Genomic DNA, 13,844 nt, shown 5'->3' with positions numbered 1-13,844 from the left:
GAGTTCATATATGTATCAGTCTGGAAGAGAGTGTTTCTGTGTCCTTTTATTGTAAAATATAGACCACTATAATTGAGAGTTATCAATGAGCATTTTTGTTGTTTTTGTTTTTGTTTTTGATTTTGTTAATTTGGGGTTAAAGTGTGACTTGCTTCTTCCTCGTCTCATTTACTGGTCTGGGATTATCCTTCTGTTTCCTTGGGTGTGGTTAACCTCTTCAGACTGAAGTTTTCCTTCTAATGCCTTCAGTAGTGTTGGTTTAGTAGATTGATACACTTAACATTGGTTTACTCACAGAATGTTTCTCTCCCCTCCATCTACTGTGAGTGATAGTTTTACTAATTGGCCATCCTTTATACGTTACATGATCTTTAGACCTTGTGGCCTTTAATATCCCTTCTTTCTTTTGTATGTTTAGTATTTCAATTATGTGGGGGGAGGGATTATTTTTTTTCTGGTCTTGTCTATCTAGTTTTTTGGTATACTTCTTGTACCTTAAAAAGCATTTCCTTCTTCAGATTGGGGAAACTTTCTTGTATAGTTTTGTTATAAAAATATTTTTGTGCCTTTCTGTGGATTTCTTCTCCTTCCTCTGTATCTACTTTTTATAAGTTTGATCTTTTCATTGTATTACAAGATTCCTGAATGGTTTTGCCTGCATATTTTTAGATTTAACATTTTTTTTTGACTAAACTGTACTAACTTCTGACTAACTTTTGACTAAACCACCTTGTTTTTAAGACCTGAACTTCGTTCTTCCATGTCGTGTGGTATGTTGGTGAGGCTTACCTCTGAAGTTTTTCTTTAACACCCTGAGTTTTTCATTTTCAGCAAATTTATTAATAAATAACAAATTTATTAACAGAACTTTGTTGGCTTTTCCAGTGTTTTTTAGTGCAGAATATTATGAAATAGTTTTTGCTTTGTTGTTGTTACTGTAATCTTATTGATGTAGTTTACATTTTGTTAAATTAATTATCAAACAGAAAAAGGGGCATCTGGCATAAATGAGTTTGGGGCCAAATACTACTGGCTCTGAGCAAATATGCAAGGCTGATTTACGAGAAGTACCCAGTCACACTGGCAAGTTGGCTGCTATTCATGCTCACACGTGGCCACACAGAAATGAGGAGCAGTTTTAGTACAGTGGGTCTCCTTAGTAAGCTTTTGTTTAGTAAGAACCTTTAAAACTCATCTTTTTGATGGATAAAGTTAGAGTTGAATAATTTAATAGTTATTAATTGAATAATTATTGAATAATTGAATAATAATTGAATTTTTTTAGGGTTCCTATAATATTGAAGAGTATTTCAGAAAATCTATGTTCATTGAGAAAGGTGATCTGTAGTCCTACAAACACTGAGACTATACCAAAGCCGGGCAGTAGTTTTAATTTACTGTCATCAGAGGATTCAGCTGCTGTTGGAGAAAAAGAGAAACAGATTGGAGAACATAGTACTTTTCCTAAAATTAAAGAAGAAGCATGGGACCCAGAACTTGACAATCTAGTGAAGCATGAGGAGGCTGATGTATTTAGAAATCAAGTGAAGCTAGAAAAAGGTGAATCTGAAGATGAAATAGAAGACAATCTGTTGAGAGAAGACATGGAAAGAACTTGTTTGATGCCCAGTATTTCAGAATGCAAACTCCAAGATTTGGAACAGCAAGCTGAAGAAAAATATAATGATGTTTCTCATCAATTTTCTGAGGTACTGAATCGAGAGGGAATAACATATTTATCAGTGGTTGACTTACTTTGTTGTATAAATGCACAGGGAACAAATATTTTAGATTTTGTGGGATGCATGGTCTCTGTTGCACCTATTCAGTTTTTCCATTATAAAGCAGCCATAGACACATGCAAGCAGTTGTGCCTGTGCGCTTCAATAAAACTTTATTTAAAAATACAGAGAGCCACGTTAACTTGTGAGATTCACTTACATAAGTATAAGTGAAAGTATTTGCTGTTTTACTGTTTATATATTTTTTTTTTATATGATAGGCAATAGTTTTTTTGGTGGATTCTTCCTAAGTGTTTACTCATCTAAACTTGACTTGTGGGATAAATTTTATTCCTTCAAGTGGAAAGTATTTGTTAGCGTAAAAGGGTATTTTGATTTACAGGCATCCATGCTGTGGCCTGGAGAGCCAGGAAGCTCTTGTTTCCTTCCTGATTCTTATTAGCTTGCAAATTACCGAAGACACTTATCATTTCTGGGATTTTTCTTTTCCTTTTCGTTTTTCTTCTTCTTTGTCTTCTTCTTCTTCTTTTTTTTTTTTTTTTTTTTTTGCAATAACAAATTTTATTTTAGATTTTGAAAAGATCATATAGGTTTAAATATCTCAATTTCATTACAGAAATGGAAATCCAGTCTTATATATAATTCTTTGATTTTTACAACAGTTTTTCAGTTGTTTCTATTGAGTATGTAAATGTACATTGTTTTAAAATTTTCAAAATATTCTCACTCCAACCTTTTGTGAACCAGACTCCCTTTTCAGAAAATGTTGTCTTCTGCTTACATGTGCATCATTGTAATTCTGTAGAAATTTCAAATTAGATAGGCACTTTCATATTTTATATAATACAGAATTATGCTCATGATTTCGATTTGACTGATACCTTTTATACCAATTATTGCCATTTTATTATATAATGATTAGCATAATTATTTTTATTATTTTATTATGACCACATTTGGAAGGCAACAAAACCTTACTCAGTTAAGAATGTATTTTAGTAAATTTCAATAGCTTTAAATTAGCATGTTAATTAAGGCTATTTTCATTTTCCCATTACCAAATTAAATATGAAGCATTTGGGGACTTATTTTGTTCATATATCTTCTTGATGTGTGTGTGTGTGTGTGTGTGTGTGTGTGTGTGTGCGTGTGTGTGTGCGTGTGTGTGTGTGTGTGTGTGTGTGTGTGTGAAGGGTAGATTTGCAGCTTGTTAGGCACCCGATTCCTTGGGATTGCCAAATTGTTGTAAAGATTCTTCATATCCAAACATCAACAAAAGATCAAGAAAATAATATATCTAGTGCTTTTTCAAATAGATGTTCGTTGTAAAACACTGATTTATTGAAAGATAATATATGTATTATGTATTAGTCTTAGGTATTTTTAAGTCAATATGTGATAAAACCACTGATTTTCTTGGCTTGTACAGACTTTTTTCAACATTATATAGAATGCCATGTGTTGGAAAGTTGAGCAGATCCAGCGTGACCTGGATTGACCTTCAACTTGCACTTTCTCTTCTTTTCACATGTAGATTCTACTTTAATTCTGTTTATTTAACTTGCATATCTTTTTAACTCCGCTTTCTCTCTCTTTGATTATGTATAAACAACCCATTCCTCTTCCTTTCCCTTCCTCTATGTACTCAGGCTGTGAACATATGACTATGCCTTTGCCTATTAAAGACGAGGAAGATGTCTAATTCTAATGAAAATGACTGAGTATAGAATCAATCATACAGGACATTAATGTGTGAAATACTTTTTTTAAAGCATTTATCTCCCAATGATGATGAAAATGATTCGTCTTATGTAATTGAAAGTGATGAAGATTTAGAAATGGAGATGCTGAAGGTATGTTTGAACATAAGAAAAAGTTACTTCAAGTTTTTTAAAAGAACACTTTAATAATTAAAATATTACTCAGTTCTACATCAGATGCCACCCCAATGATACTCATACCCATTATTTAGTGTTAGACTTTAAGTTTTCAATTTACATTTCCTAATATATAAGTAGCCGTAGGTGTAACACTGGGAGTCCTCACGGGAGTGCCGTGTCCTTGTTCATCTCTATCTGGACTCTGGGCAGTAACTAAGCACGTTAGCAGGAAATTGATTTCTTCTTCTTCATGGATTTGCTGCATTCTAGATGTTCTGTTTTCACTAATTCAGTCATTTATAGTGCCTGGCTTTTCTTACTGTGGGTCTTCAAATACTGATCACCTGTAATTTAATAATGGCTGTTTACTCTGTTATGCTATCAAAACTGAAGCAAGGATCTGTGCATCTCTACCTCTCAACCTCCACTCAACCTGCCACTCAACCTCCAGCTTGTCAAGTGTCAAAAACCATGTGTACACAGGAAAATCCAGAGACTAAGGAAAAGCACAGTTTAGTTAAATCAAATGAAAAATGAAAAGAAATAGAAGTATGCTGTTGTGTCTACCTTTTAATCTGTCATCTGTAGGTTAGTGTGCTTTCACTTTTTTATGAAATGAGAATAGTTTTCTAGCTATTTAGTTTTGAATTCTAGATTAATAAGGATAACTAAGGATGTGGATTCTTAATTCACTTGTAGACTTGAGTTCTCTCTTCTCCATGGGTGTCCATTGCTAACATCACAGCTTACCAGGGAGCCTGTCTCCAGTTTAAGAAATATGAATTAAATTGCAATCTGTTTACCAGTTATCCATTTCTCTGGTGCATTAGGTTCAAGTGGTACCAAGTGTAAGATACATGTGGACGTCTGTAACATAAATTATATACCAGGTATCTCTGTTCTCTGGACAGATTTGTAGAGTTAAAGAAACAGGTTCATCTCCTTTTCCCCCTCATTTTTCTTTTATAGGATTGAAATATTATACTTTTAAGTACATTCTTAAAACCAAACTAAAAAATAGAAGGTCTCATAAAAAGTGAATATAACTTGAGTTAAATGAGTATTCTCTGTCATTCCATAGTAAAATGTTTTATAGATAAAGTAATTTGAAATATACTAATATTTTTGAAATAGAGGAAAAATACATATCAAAAACCCTTTATTTCACTTCAGTTGTATTTCTTTCCTAAAATTATTTGAATCATTTTTACAATTCCAAAACACATTTATTGCCTGCTCATAACTTAAGCATCATCTTTACAATTGACATGTAACAGAGAAACTTACGATAAAAATAGCATTAAATTTTTTCATTTTGCCACTTAGAATTCTAAAACATTGAAGTCCAATAAGAAAAACTGGTTAATTATGCAAATTTGAAATTTACGATATGTTTCCCAGAGGCCATTCATTATATGCTATTACTGAACCTTGTTTATGCTGGCCGTGCTCCAGCCTGGCCTGGTGCCTGGAAGCCCTCCTCAACACGTATTTAGAGAGGAACACACATGTTCTTTTATGCTGTTGTTTGCACATCTGCCGGTTTTCAACCAAATTGTAGGCTTTGTTAATAACCCTCCTTTTGTACTCGGTAAAAAGATACTGTATTGTCAGTGTTCTGCCTCAAATTTCTTTTAAACTTCTAGTCTTTAGAAAACCTAAATAGTGACGTGATGGAACCCACTCACTCTAAATGGTTGGAAATGGGAAACAATGGGAGTCTTCCTCCTAAGGAGGAAAATGGAGCTGGAAATGAAGCCATTGGAGAGGAGAAAGAAGATGGTAAGAAACAGGTTGGAAACAGACTCACCTTTCAGGGACTTTGATTTTGTGCACGTTTCCCTGTGTTTGGAAGTTTAACAAGTTGGTGGCTTCTAGTTACTTATCTATAAACCAACTACTTAATTCCTAAGTGCTCCTGTCTCTTGGGAACTGTGGTGGATGAAACCTTAGATCCTGAAGTGAAAGATTTGGTTTGGGTTCCAATGACAGTGGTGAAATAGTGTACTAATTGCTTATATTAAATGCCATTGTCAATGATACAAATATATGCAGTCTGCTATCCAGGAGCTTATGGTTTGAATAAGCACCATACCAGAGAACTTCCTTCTAGTAAATGGAATGTATAGAATAGTAAATGAGTGTGCAAATGACAGAACTGTCATCTAAGTGTAAACAGTCATGGTCATTTTGTCAACTCTGTAGTACTCTCACTATACTTACAATAGATTGTGGTGGGAAAACGTGGACATTTCAAAATCATTTTGTAGGTGGAAGTTATTTATAAATGTATTGGTGAGATGTTTTCCTCTGCTTCCTTTTATTAAGTGTAGCCATCTGTTTGATTGTTAAGATGTGCCACAATACTTATTTTTCATGTTTAATGATAGCTTATCTAGAATCTGTGTTTTATCCTTTCTTGGCTGTTTGTGAGTGTTTGCATCTAAGGACGGACAGTGGTGGGACTTTGGGAGAGCTAACACAGCCCACCATGTGGTACAATTAAAATTTTTGGCTAAAGATTTAAGTAGATATATTTACCTAACTAAATTAGATAGGCTGCTAAATTAGATCAAGGTAACTGAATTTAGGTAACTAGATTGAGTTTTAAACAGGTAAATAAACCTTTTATTTTTTTCTGTACTTTTAATTTGGGATACTAATATAATTCATGTTTATCATTAATTAAAAATTACTTCTAACATGAAATTTTTATCAGCATCTCTGTTATTTGCTCTGGTTCACTTCCTTATGGATTTTAGCTGCTGCAAGTTTCCCAACTACAGAATGTTGGACCTGTTTTCCCCACTCTTGCTAACTCAGAAGCACAAGGGCAGTTCTAGGGCATTAGTAGTGATCAGAGGATCCACCTGGTGTCGTGATAGCTATCTGTAGATCAGGTGTGTCTAGGATGGAAACATGGATGTCACCCATCACACTATTCTCTGTGAGAGCAATGGAATGAACATTTTCCTCCTCTCACAATAGCGTATTTGCTTTTGAACATAAATGTCAATTTTATCATTTTATTTATTTTTAAGACCATTTATTGCCGGAACCCAATGCAAAACAAATTAATTGCCTCAAGACCTATTTCGGACACTGCAGCTTTAAACCGTGAGTGTGATCTCAATTAACTATATCATGTACTTAATTTTCTTTCCACAAAGAAAGAGAGTAAATAACCCATTCCCATATCCTAACAGTAGCAGCCTAATTTTATTGTAGTCATACCTATCAGATATATATATATATATATATGTAACTGCAAAATTATTTGAAGTAATAATTACAGAAGGTTTTTTGTCTTTTTTTTTTTTTTTTTTTGGATTTGGTTTTTTTTTTTTCCGAGACAGGGTTTCTCTGTATAGCCCTGACTGTCCTGGAACTCACTCTGTAGACCAGGCTGGCCTCAAACTCAGAAATCCACCTGCCTCTGCCTCCTAGAGTGCTGGGATTACAGGCGTGTGCCACCACCGCCCAGCTCGGGTTTTTCTTGTTTTTTTGTTTTTTTTTTTAATTTTCCTTTATTCGATATAATTTATTTACATTTCAAATGATTTCCCCTTTTCCAGCCCCCCACTCCCCAAAGTCCCGTAAGCCCCTTTCTCTTCCCCTGTCCTCCCACCCACCCCTTCCCACTTCCCCGTTCTGGTTTTGCCGAATACTGCTTCACTGAGTCTTTCCAGAACCAGGGGCCACTCCTCCTTTCTTCTTGTACCTCATTTGATGTGTGGATTATGTTTTGGGTATTCCAGTTTTCTAGGTTAATATCCACTTATTAGTGAGTGCATACCATGATTCACCTTTTGAGTCTGGGTTACCTCACTTAGTATGATGTTCTCTAGTTCCATCCATTTGCCTAAGAATTTCATGAATTCATTGTTTCTAATGGCTGAATAGTACTCCATTGTGTAGATATACCACATTTTTTGCATCCACTCTTCTGTTGAGGGATACCTGGGTTCTTTCCAGCATCTGGCATCTAGCACCTGCCTCTGCCTCCCAGAGTGCTGGGATTACAGGCGTGCGCCACCACCGCCCGGCTCGTTTTTTTTGTCTTTTTAATAGGAAAGGAAGCAGTTCTGTTTCTATTTGACTGTGTGGCTCTATGTAAAAACTACATAATAAAAAAAAAGAATTTCTCTCACTGCGTAGTTATGTGTTATAGAGTAGGAAATCAGAGGAAAGGCACATCCCGGCCTGTTTCCTGCAGGTATCCCAAGGCACACTGTTGTGAGTCCCCGAGAGGACAGTTTGAGAAGCTCATGGTTTGCTGTTTTAACATCTCAAAATATATTTACATCTAAACGGCTGTCGTAATCGGTGTCCTGTTGCTATGAAGGGACATCATGACCACAGCAACGCTTATAAAGGGAAACATTTAATTAGGGCTGGCTTACCAGTTCAGAGGTTTAGTTCATTATCATCAAGGAGGAAGGCATGGCAGTGTGTAGGCAGACATGGTGCTGGAGAAGGAGCTGAGAGGTCTACATCCCAGTTGGTAGATAGGAGGACAAGAGAGTGAGGCACTGGTCATGGCTTGAACTTCTGACACCTGAAAGCCCACCTCCTCCAACAAGGCCACACCTAGTTCAAAGCCCACCTCCTCCAACAAGGCCACACCTAGCCCAACAAGGCCACACCTCCTAATCTGTTTAGATACTGCTACTTCCTGTGAGCTTTTGGGGAGCATTTCCATTCAAACCTGGTAACTAGAAACAATGGCACACTGGTAACTAGAAACAATGAGATGATCATAAATGAGATTAGGAACAAGTGCATTTGAATAAGATCATTAAGAAAGTAACATTTTAGACAGGGTTTTTTTTTTCATTTTTGAGAACTTAAAAGAAGAATTCATTGAAGCAGTTTTTCCTTTTAACAAACTATAGCTGATGTACAGAAGAGCATACATAGATGTATAGAAAAGGAAGTCCTGTTAACTTAGCATGCTGATATAGACAGCACTCAAATAAGGATAGATTGTCATCTACATAAGCAGATCTTATCTCCAGTTCAATTTACCATAGACATCACTTTACACACGGCTCATTTCAAACCTACAGCAGTCCTCTTATTTATTCTAAAATACTGACTTTTCGGTATATAGTACTACTAAGCTAGAGAATGGTTTTCTACTTCAGATATAAGTAATAAAATTAAATACACATACTATATGGTAACTCATAGTTATTCAGTCAGTCTGAATGAGAAGTTAATCAAATGATCAAGTTTTTTTCTCTCAAATTTCTAGGACTTGCATATATTTATATAGGAAGCTCCAAAAAATCTGAAAGAGTTTATGGGAGAACAGAAGTTAAATAGATTTGAACTTGTGCATTAGATGCTACTGATAAAACATTTTACCTTGTACCTTCAAGGGTTCAGTGGAAAGTCATCCATTCTGTATTAGAAGAAAGAAGAGATAATGTTGTTGTCATGGCAACTGGTAAGTTATACTTACAGTAAATAATTTAATCATCTAAAAGTCATGAAGGGTTTAAAGTGCCTAATCTTTCACAAACTTAAAATATTGGAAGAAGTGATGGAGAACAGCTTCCAAACTTACGCATGTATTACCATATAAGTCCACTTCTTCTGCTATGTAAGCACACTGTAAGAAGAAAGGAGACCATCAAGATTTTCTTTTTATTTATTTTTTTGTGTATTTTTAATTCAAGGATATGGGAAGAGTCTGTGCTTCCAGTATCCACCTGTTTATACAGGCAAGATTGGCATTGTGATTTCACCTCTAATTTCCTTAATGGAAGACCAGGTCCTTCAGCTTGAGTAAGTAATGCTTTTAGTGCTACATCCTTGCCTTTGATAAGCCAGTGGGAAGAACATTTCAAGGCAGGATCATACTGTACAGGCCTAGCTAGTCTCTTCTCTCTCAGTCCAGGGCCCTTTGCCCAGTGGTCCCTCTCTATTCTATAAATGAAATATTAGATGATAAGCACGAATCTAGTTCATAGCATTATGTTTCTGGAAGTGACTTGATCTTCTTTATTTTTATTTTTTGAGATAGGTCTTGGTTACATAGTCCAGGATGGTGTCATTCTGGCCTCTTGCCTTGCCCTGCAAGTCTTGGGTTTACAGAGCATGCACTGTCACCCCTGGCTGCATTTATTAGTAGCAAATAAAGTGTTAATGGAAGAGTTAACATTCATTCTTGAGTTCTCTAATTCAAGGCTACCTGATTCCCTGATCAGGTTTTTAAAGGACTAATGGAATTACACTAGTTAGCTGTCTCAAAATTCTTTCTGGTTCTGCTGTCTGGGCTCCTAAGTTTGCTATGAGGTATATGTAAAAGTTTGCTTTATAAGATACGTTTTTATTAGTTCTTTGAAAATCTCCTACATGTTTTGATTATAATCACCCCTCTTCTAACCCTAAGTTTACCTTCTGTTCCTTCATGAAAGATCCACATTAAAGACTTGCCTCCTCATTAGTCTCTTGAAGGAATATATCAAGTTATAGGACACAAAGGGAAGAACATTAGAAAGATGAGGGATATATATTATTAATCTTTTTGAGAATGAAATTAATATTTTCATCGTGTGTATTCATGTAGAGCATTTGTCTCTTATAGAATGTCCAATGTTCCAGCCTGTTTACTTGGGTCTGCACAATCAAAAAATATTCTAGGAGATATCAAATTGTGAGTAATTTACATCATGTCACATGATGTTGTAAGATGTATATATAGTAAGGGAATTTTGTATATATGTTTATTTATTGTATGAGTAAATTGCCTATATTTGAAAACATACTTTAATTAGCTTTGCCTCTGAAATTATAACATAGTTCCATTTCTTCCTTTCCTTCCTTTCTTCCTTCCAAACGACCAATCGTCCTTCCTTGTTCTCTTTCAGATTCATGAGTTCTTTTCTCCATTAATTGTCATAACAGTTATGTGTATATTCATATGTGTTACCAAATGCCTGGTTTTTTTCAGCAGGAGCCATGTGAAACTCCTTTACCCTTAAGATAAAAATTCACTTTTTGTTTAAATTATTATTGTATTTGTATTATTAATTTGTCTTGCATTATCTTATTGTATTATATTTTGTATTATATGTTATATATATCATATATGTATTATTTACATGTATTATAATTTATGTTATATTGTTAATTTGCTATTATGATAATTTTTATAAAATGGCTAGGAAGCATGTCTCTCCATATAAAAACAGATCAAATTAAATTTAATTTTTTATATAAAAAGTTCTTTAAGTTTTTAATTCATCCATCCCACTAATATTTTAGTGTCTATTACATGCTAATCATATTTTTACTAGTAATTTATTAGGCACGCAATAAATTTTACTTTATCTCTAGGAAATAATACATTTTTCTAATTACTGTAAGAAACAATAAAAATAATAAAGTCTGACCTCACTCTAGCCAGGTTTGGACTCAGTTCTCCTTCCTTTTAGGAAACTGACCTGAGGTGAGTCAGTTAACTCCAGAGTATCCCAGTTTCTTGAAAATTAGCTGTTTATTTACAGGGCCAGACTCAGGACATCTCGGTTAAAAAGTGGACACTTGAACCTCCATGGAACCAAAGAGCAGCCAGGAAAACTAACACAACCCAGAAAACAAAGGGCATAGCTTGTAAACCAGACTTCAGGCTTTTCCTGTAGCTTCAGTAGCAGTGCAGCAGACAGATCCACAGAGGCGGATCTCAGCACGTCATCCGCACACGCATCCAAACATCTCAGTTCAGGATTAGAGAAAGACACAAAGGCCATCCAGTGGGGAAGAGACAGAGCCGGGACAACTGGAGAGCCTTATAAGAAAAAGAAAACCAACCAACCAAACAAACCCAAAACTAATACATCACACAATAGAAACATTTTTGCTACAAGTAAATTATGCATCTAAAGATAAAATTGGGAAATGTTTAAGGAAAAGTATACCATCTTTATAACCCTCCATTAGGAAGACTTCTTAAATACCCAAAGCCAAATCTTTAAGAACAAACTAACAACTGCACTTTATCAAACTGAAAACCTCAAAAGAATCATTGAAAGAGGAAGAAAGGCCATAAACTAGTGAAGTATCTGCAAAGCACATTTAAATACAAGATTTCTACCTACAGTATAGAAATTACCACCAAAACAGAATTAAAAAAAATTAAAGTGTCAAAAGATTGGAGCAGACTCCAGCACAAAGTTATACAAACAGCAATGAGTGTAAGGAACTCAGCATAACTGGTCACCAGGCAAAAGCAAATTGAAAGTCCAATGAGATTCTTTCAAAGTGGCTAAAGCCATGACAGGCTAAGCAGTGACAGGGGTGGTGAGGAACAAGGCCTCCCCCACACCGCTGCCGGGTGTGAGAGATGGTGGAAGTTTTGTTTGGGGACTGGACTGTTAGAAACCATAATTTGGCTTATAATTCGAGTTTAGTGATGAACGCCACATGACAGGAATTGTTATATTTTATTTTGATGAATTGAAGATAAATCAAAGATCTAACATATCTGAATATGTGTGTGTGTGTATATATATATATATATATATACACACCTTTGGGGTTTTTTTTAATTATCAGGATGATGTGCTACTAAAAAATATATTGTTTATTTTGATTTTGTTGTCACTCATTGGATGCCTTTTTTTTTCCTATTGGAGTGTTTCAATTTGTTTCTGTTTTTGTTCGTCTTTATAGAGGCAAATATAGGATCATCTATATAACTCCAGAGTTCTGTTCTGGTAACTTGGACCTACTTCAGCAACTTGACTCTAATATTGGTAAGTAATGAAGTAGGACTTTGGTGAGCACGAAGAAACCCATGTATGTTTAGAGATTAGATTCCAATTTTGTTAAAGGCTTATTTCAAACATTTGCTCTCCTAGGAAATCTCTGACCAATTTGACGTTTGTCCCATTTCATAATACTATATAGTTCCTCATTCCATAGATGTGGGACTCCTGGGTTAGAGTTATATCTGGGTACAGGCATGAATGCATCCTTGTCACACTGTCAACTCTTGAGGCTTCTCTGCTCCTTTATGTAGGATGAGGCACACAGTTGTCTGTTCTGTGCATTGCTGATTGAACGCTGAATCCAGAGTCTGTAATTTGTCCTGTTTCATATTCTGAGTCTAAATGAAAATCACTGTAGTATTCCTCATTCTTGTTCATAAGAATCGCCCTTCAAACTTTAGAATAATGCTGTTAAATGGCTTATTTCTTAGAAAATATAAATGTAAAATTAGTTAAATGTTGTGATATTGTTTATACTGAAACATTTATTTGTTTTTGGTTTTTTTGGTGGTGGAGATGTAGTCAAGTTTAGCTAAGAGCTCCAAAGGAAACAGACGCCATCCATATTCAAAACCTTCATTTGAATTTTATCCAACTTACCAGATAGAATTGTTTTCCAAATTTGTAGGGGTTTTTTTTTGTTTTTTTTTTTTTTGTTTGTTTGTTTTCTTTTTAGAATTGGGTATTCAGTAATTTCATATAGGTTAAGTTTTCAGTATTGGACTGGACTGGCTAGTTGAATGTCAACTTGATTTAAGTTCGGGTCATCAGAGAGGAGGGAACTCAGTTAACAAAATGTCTCCATTAGGTCAAGATGAAGGCAATCCTGTAGCACATTTTCTCAATTAGGGATTGATGATAGAGGGCCAGTGCCATTGTGAATGGTACTATCCCTGGCCTGGTGGTCTTGGGTGCTGTTAGAAAACAGGCTGAACAAGCCATGGGGAGCAAGCCAGTGAGCAGCATTCCTCTGTGAGCACCATGGCTTACATTGATTGGTGTTGCTGGGTCGTGCCACAGTAGAGGGAGAAGCTCATCAAGATGCTAATCTATTCTTTTTGGAAGGAGCAGAGGGGTTCAGCCTTCTTGGGAAGGCTCACTCCAGTTACTTTGTTCAAACATTATTCAAGGCTAATTGAGGCTATGAAATGGTTCAACCACCACAGTTATCTTGCCTTTGCTGCTCGAGAGGGCAGACAACCTACACAAACCTCAGTCCCTTGTGACCATGGCTATGCATAATCTAAAAAGTAAGAACTCCAGGTTTTCCAGGAATGTCTTAGGACCAATGTTTATGCAGCTGCAAGCTCTCGCATAGTACTGAGTACAGACTTTCTAGGGAGACAACATTTCTTCAAGGTTCAAATAATCTCAAAACAATTTCTCAGCCTCTACTCATTAACCCAAATATAACAGAGGCTTTGCTGACACATTTCACTCAA

At 35.4% G+C, this 13,844-nt stretch overlaps 1 protein-coding gene across 8 annotated transcripts in view; it reads left to right on the top strand.

Annotated features, from left to right (window-relative positions):
• Nucleotides 1-13,844, top strand: part of Wrn (WRN RecQ like helicase) — a 134,141-nt gene that overhangs the window by 51,509 nt on the left and 68,788 nt on the right. For all 8 annotated transcript variants that reach the window (XM_052162536.1, XM_052162538.1, XM_052162537.1 and 5 more), the window contains 8 exons: nt 1,286-1,709; nt 3,515-3,595; nt 5,269-5,404; nt 6,664-6,739; nt 9,007-9,074; nt 9,307-9,415; nt 10,218-10,286; nt 12,305-12,387. In XM_052162536.1, the coding sequence (XP_052018496.1) occupies nt 1,286-1,709; nt 3,515-3,595; nt 5,269-5,404; nt 6,664-6,739; nt 9,007-9,074; nt 9,307-9,415; nt 10,218-10,286; nt 12,305-12,387 (1,046 nt within the window). The remainder of the gene's footprint in view (nt 1-1,285; nt 1,710-3,514; nt 3,596-5,268; nt 5,405-6,663; nt 6,740-9,006; nt 9,075-9,306; nt 9,416-10,217; nt 10,287-12,304; nt 12,388-13,844) is intronic.

The sequence above is a fragment of the Apodemus sylvaticus genome, chromosome 18, assembly GCF_947179515.1.
Source record: "Apodemus sylvaticus chromosome 18, mApoSyl1.1, whole genome shotgun sequence".
Taxonomy (NCBI): domain Eukaryota; kingdom Metazoa; phylum Chordata; class Mammalia; order Rodentia; family Muridae; genus Apodemus; species Apodemus sylvaticus.
Note: the sequence above shows the minus strand (reverse complement) of the source record. Positions and strands in the feature narration are given on the sequence as shown.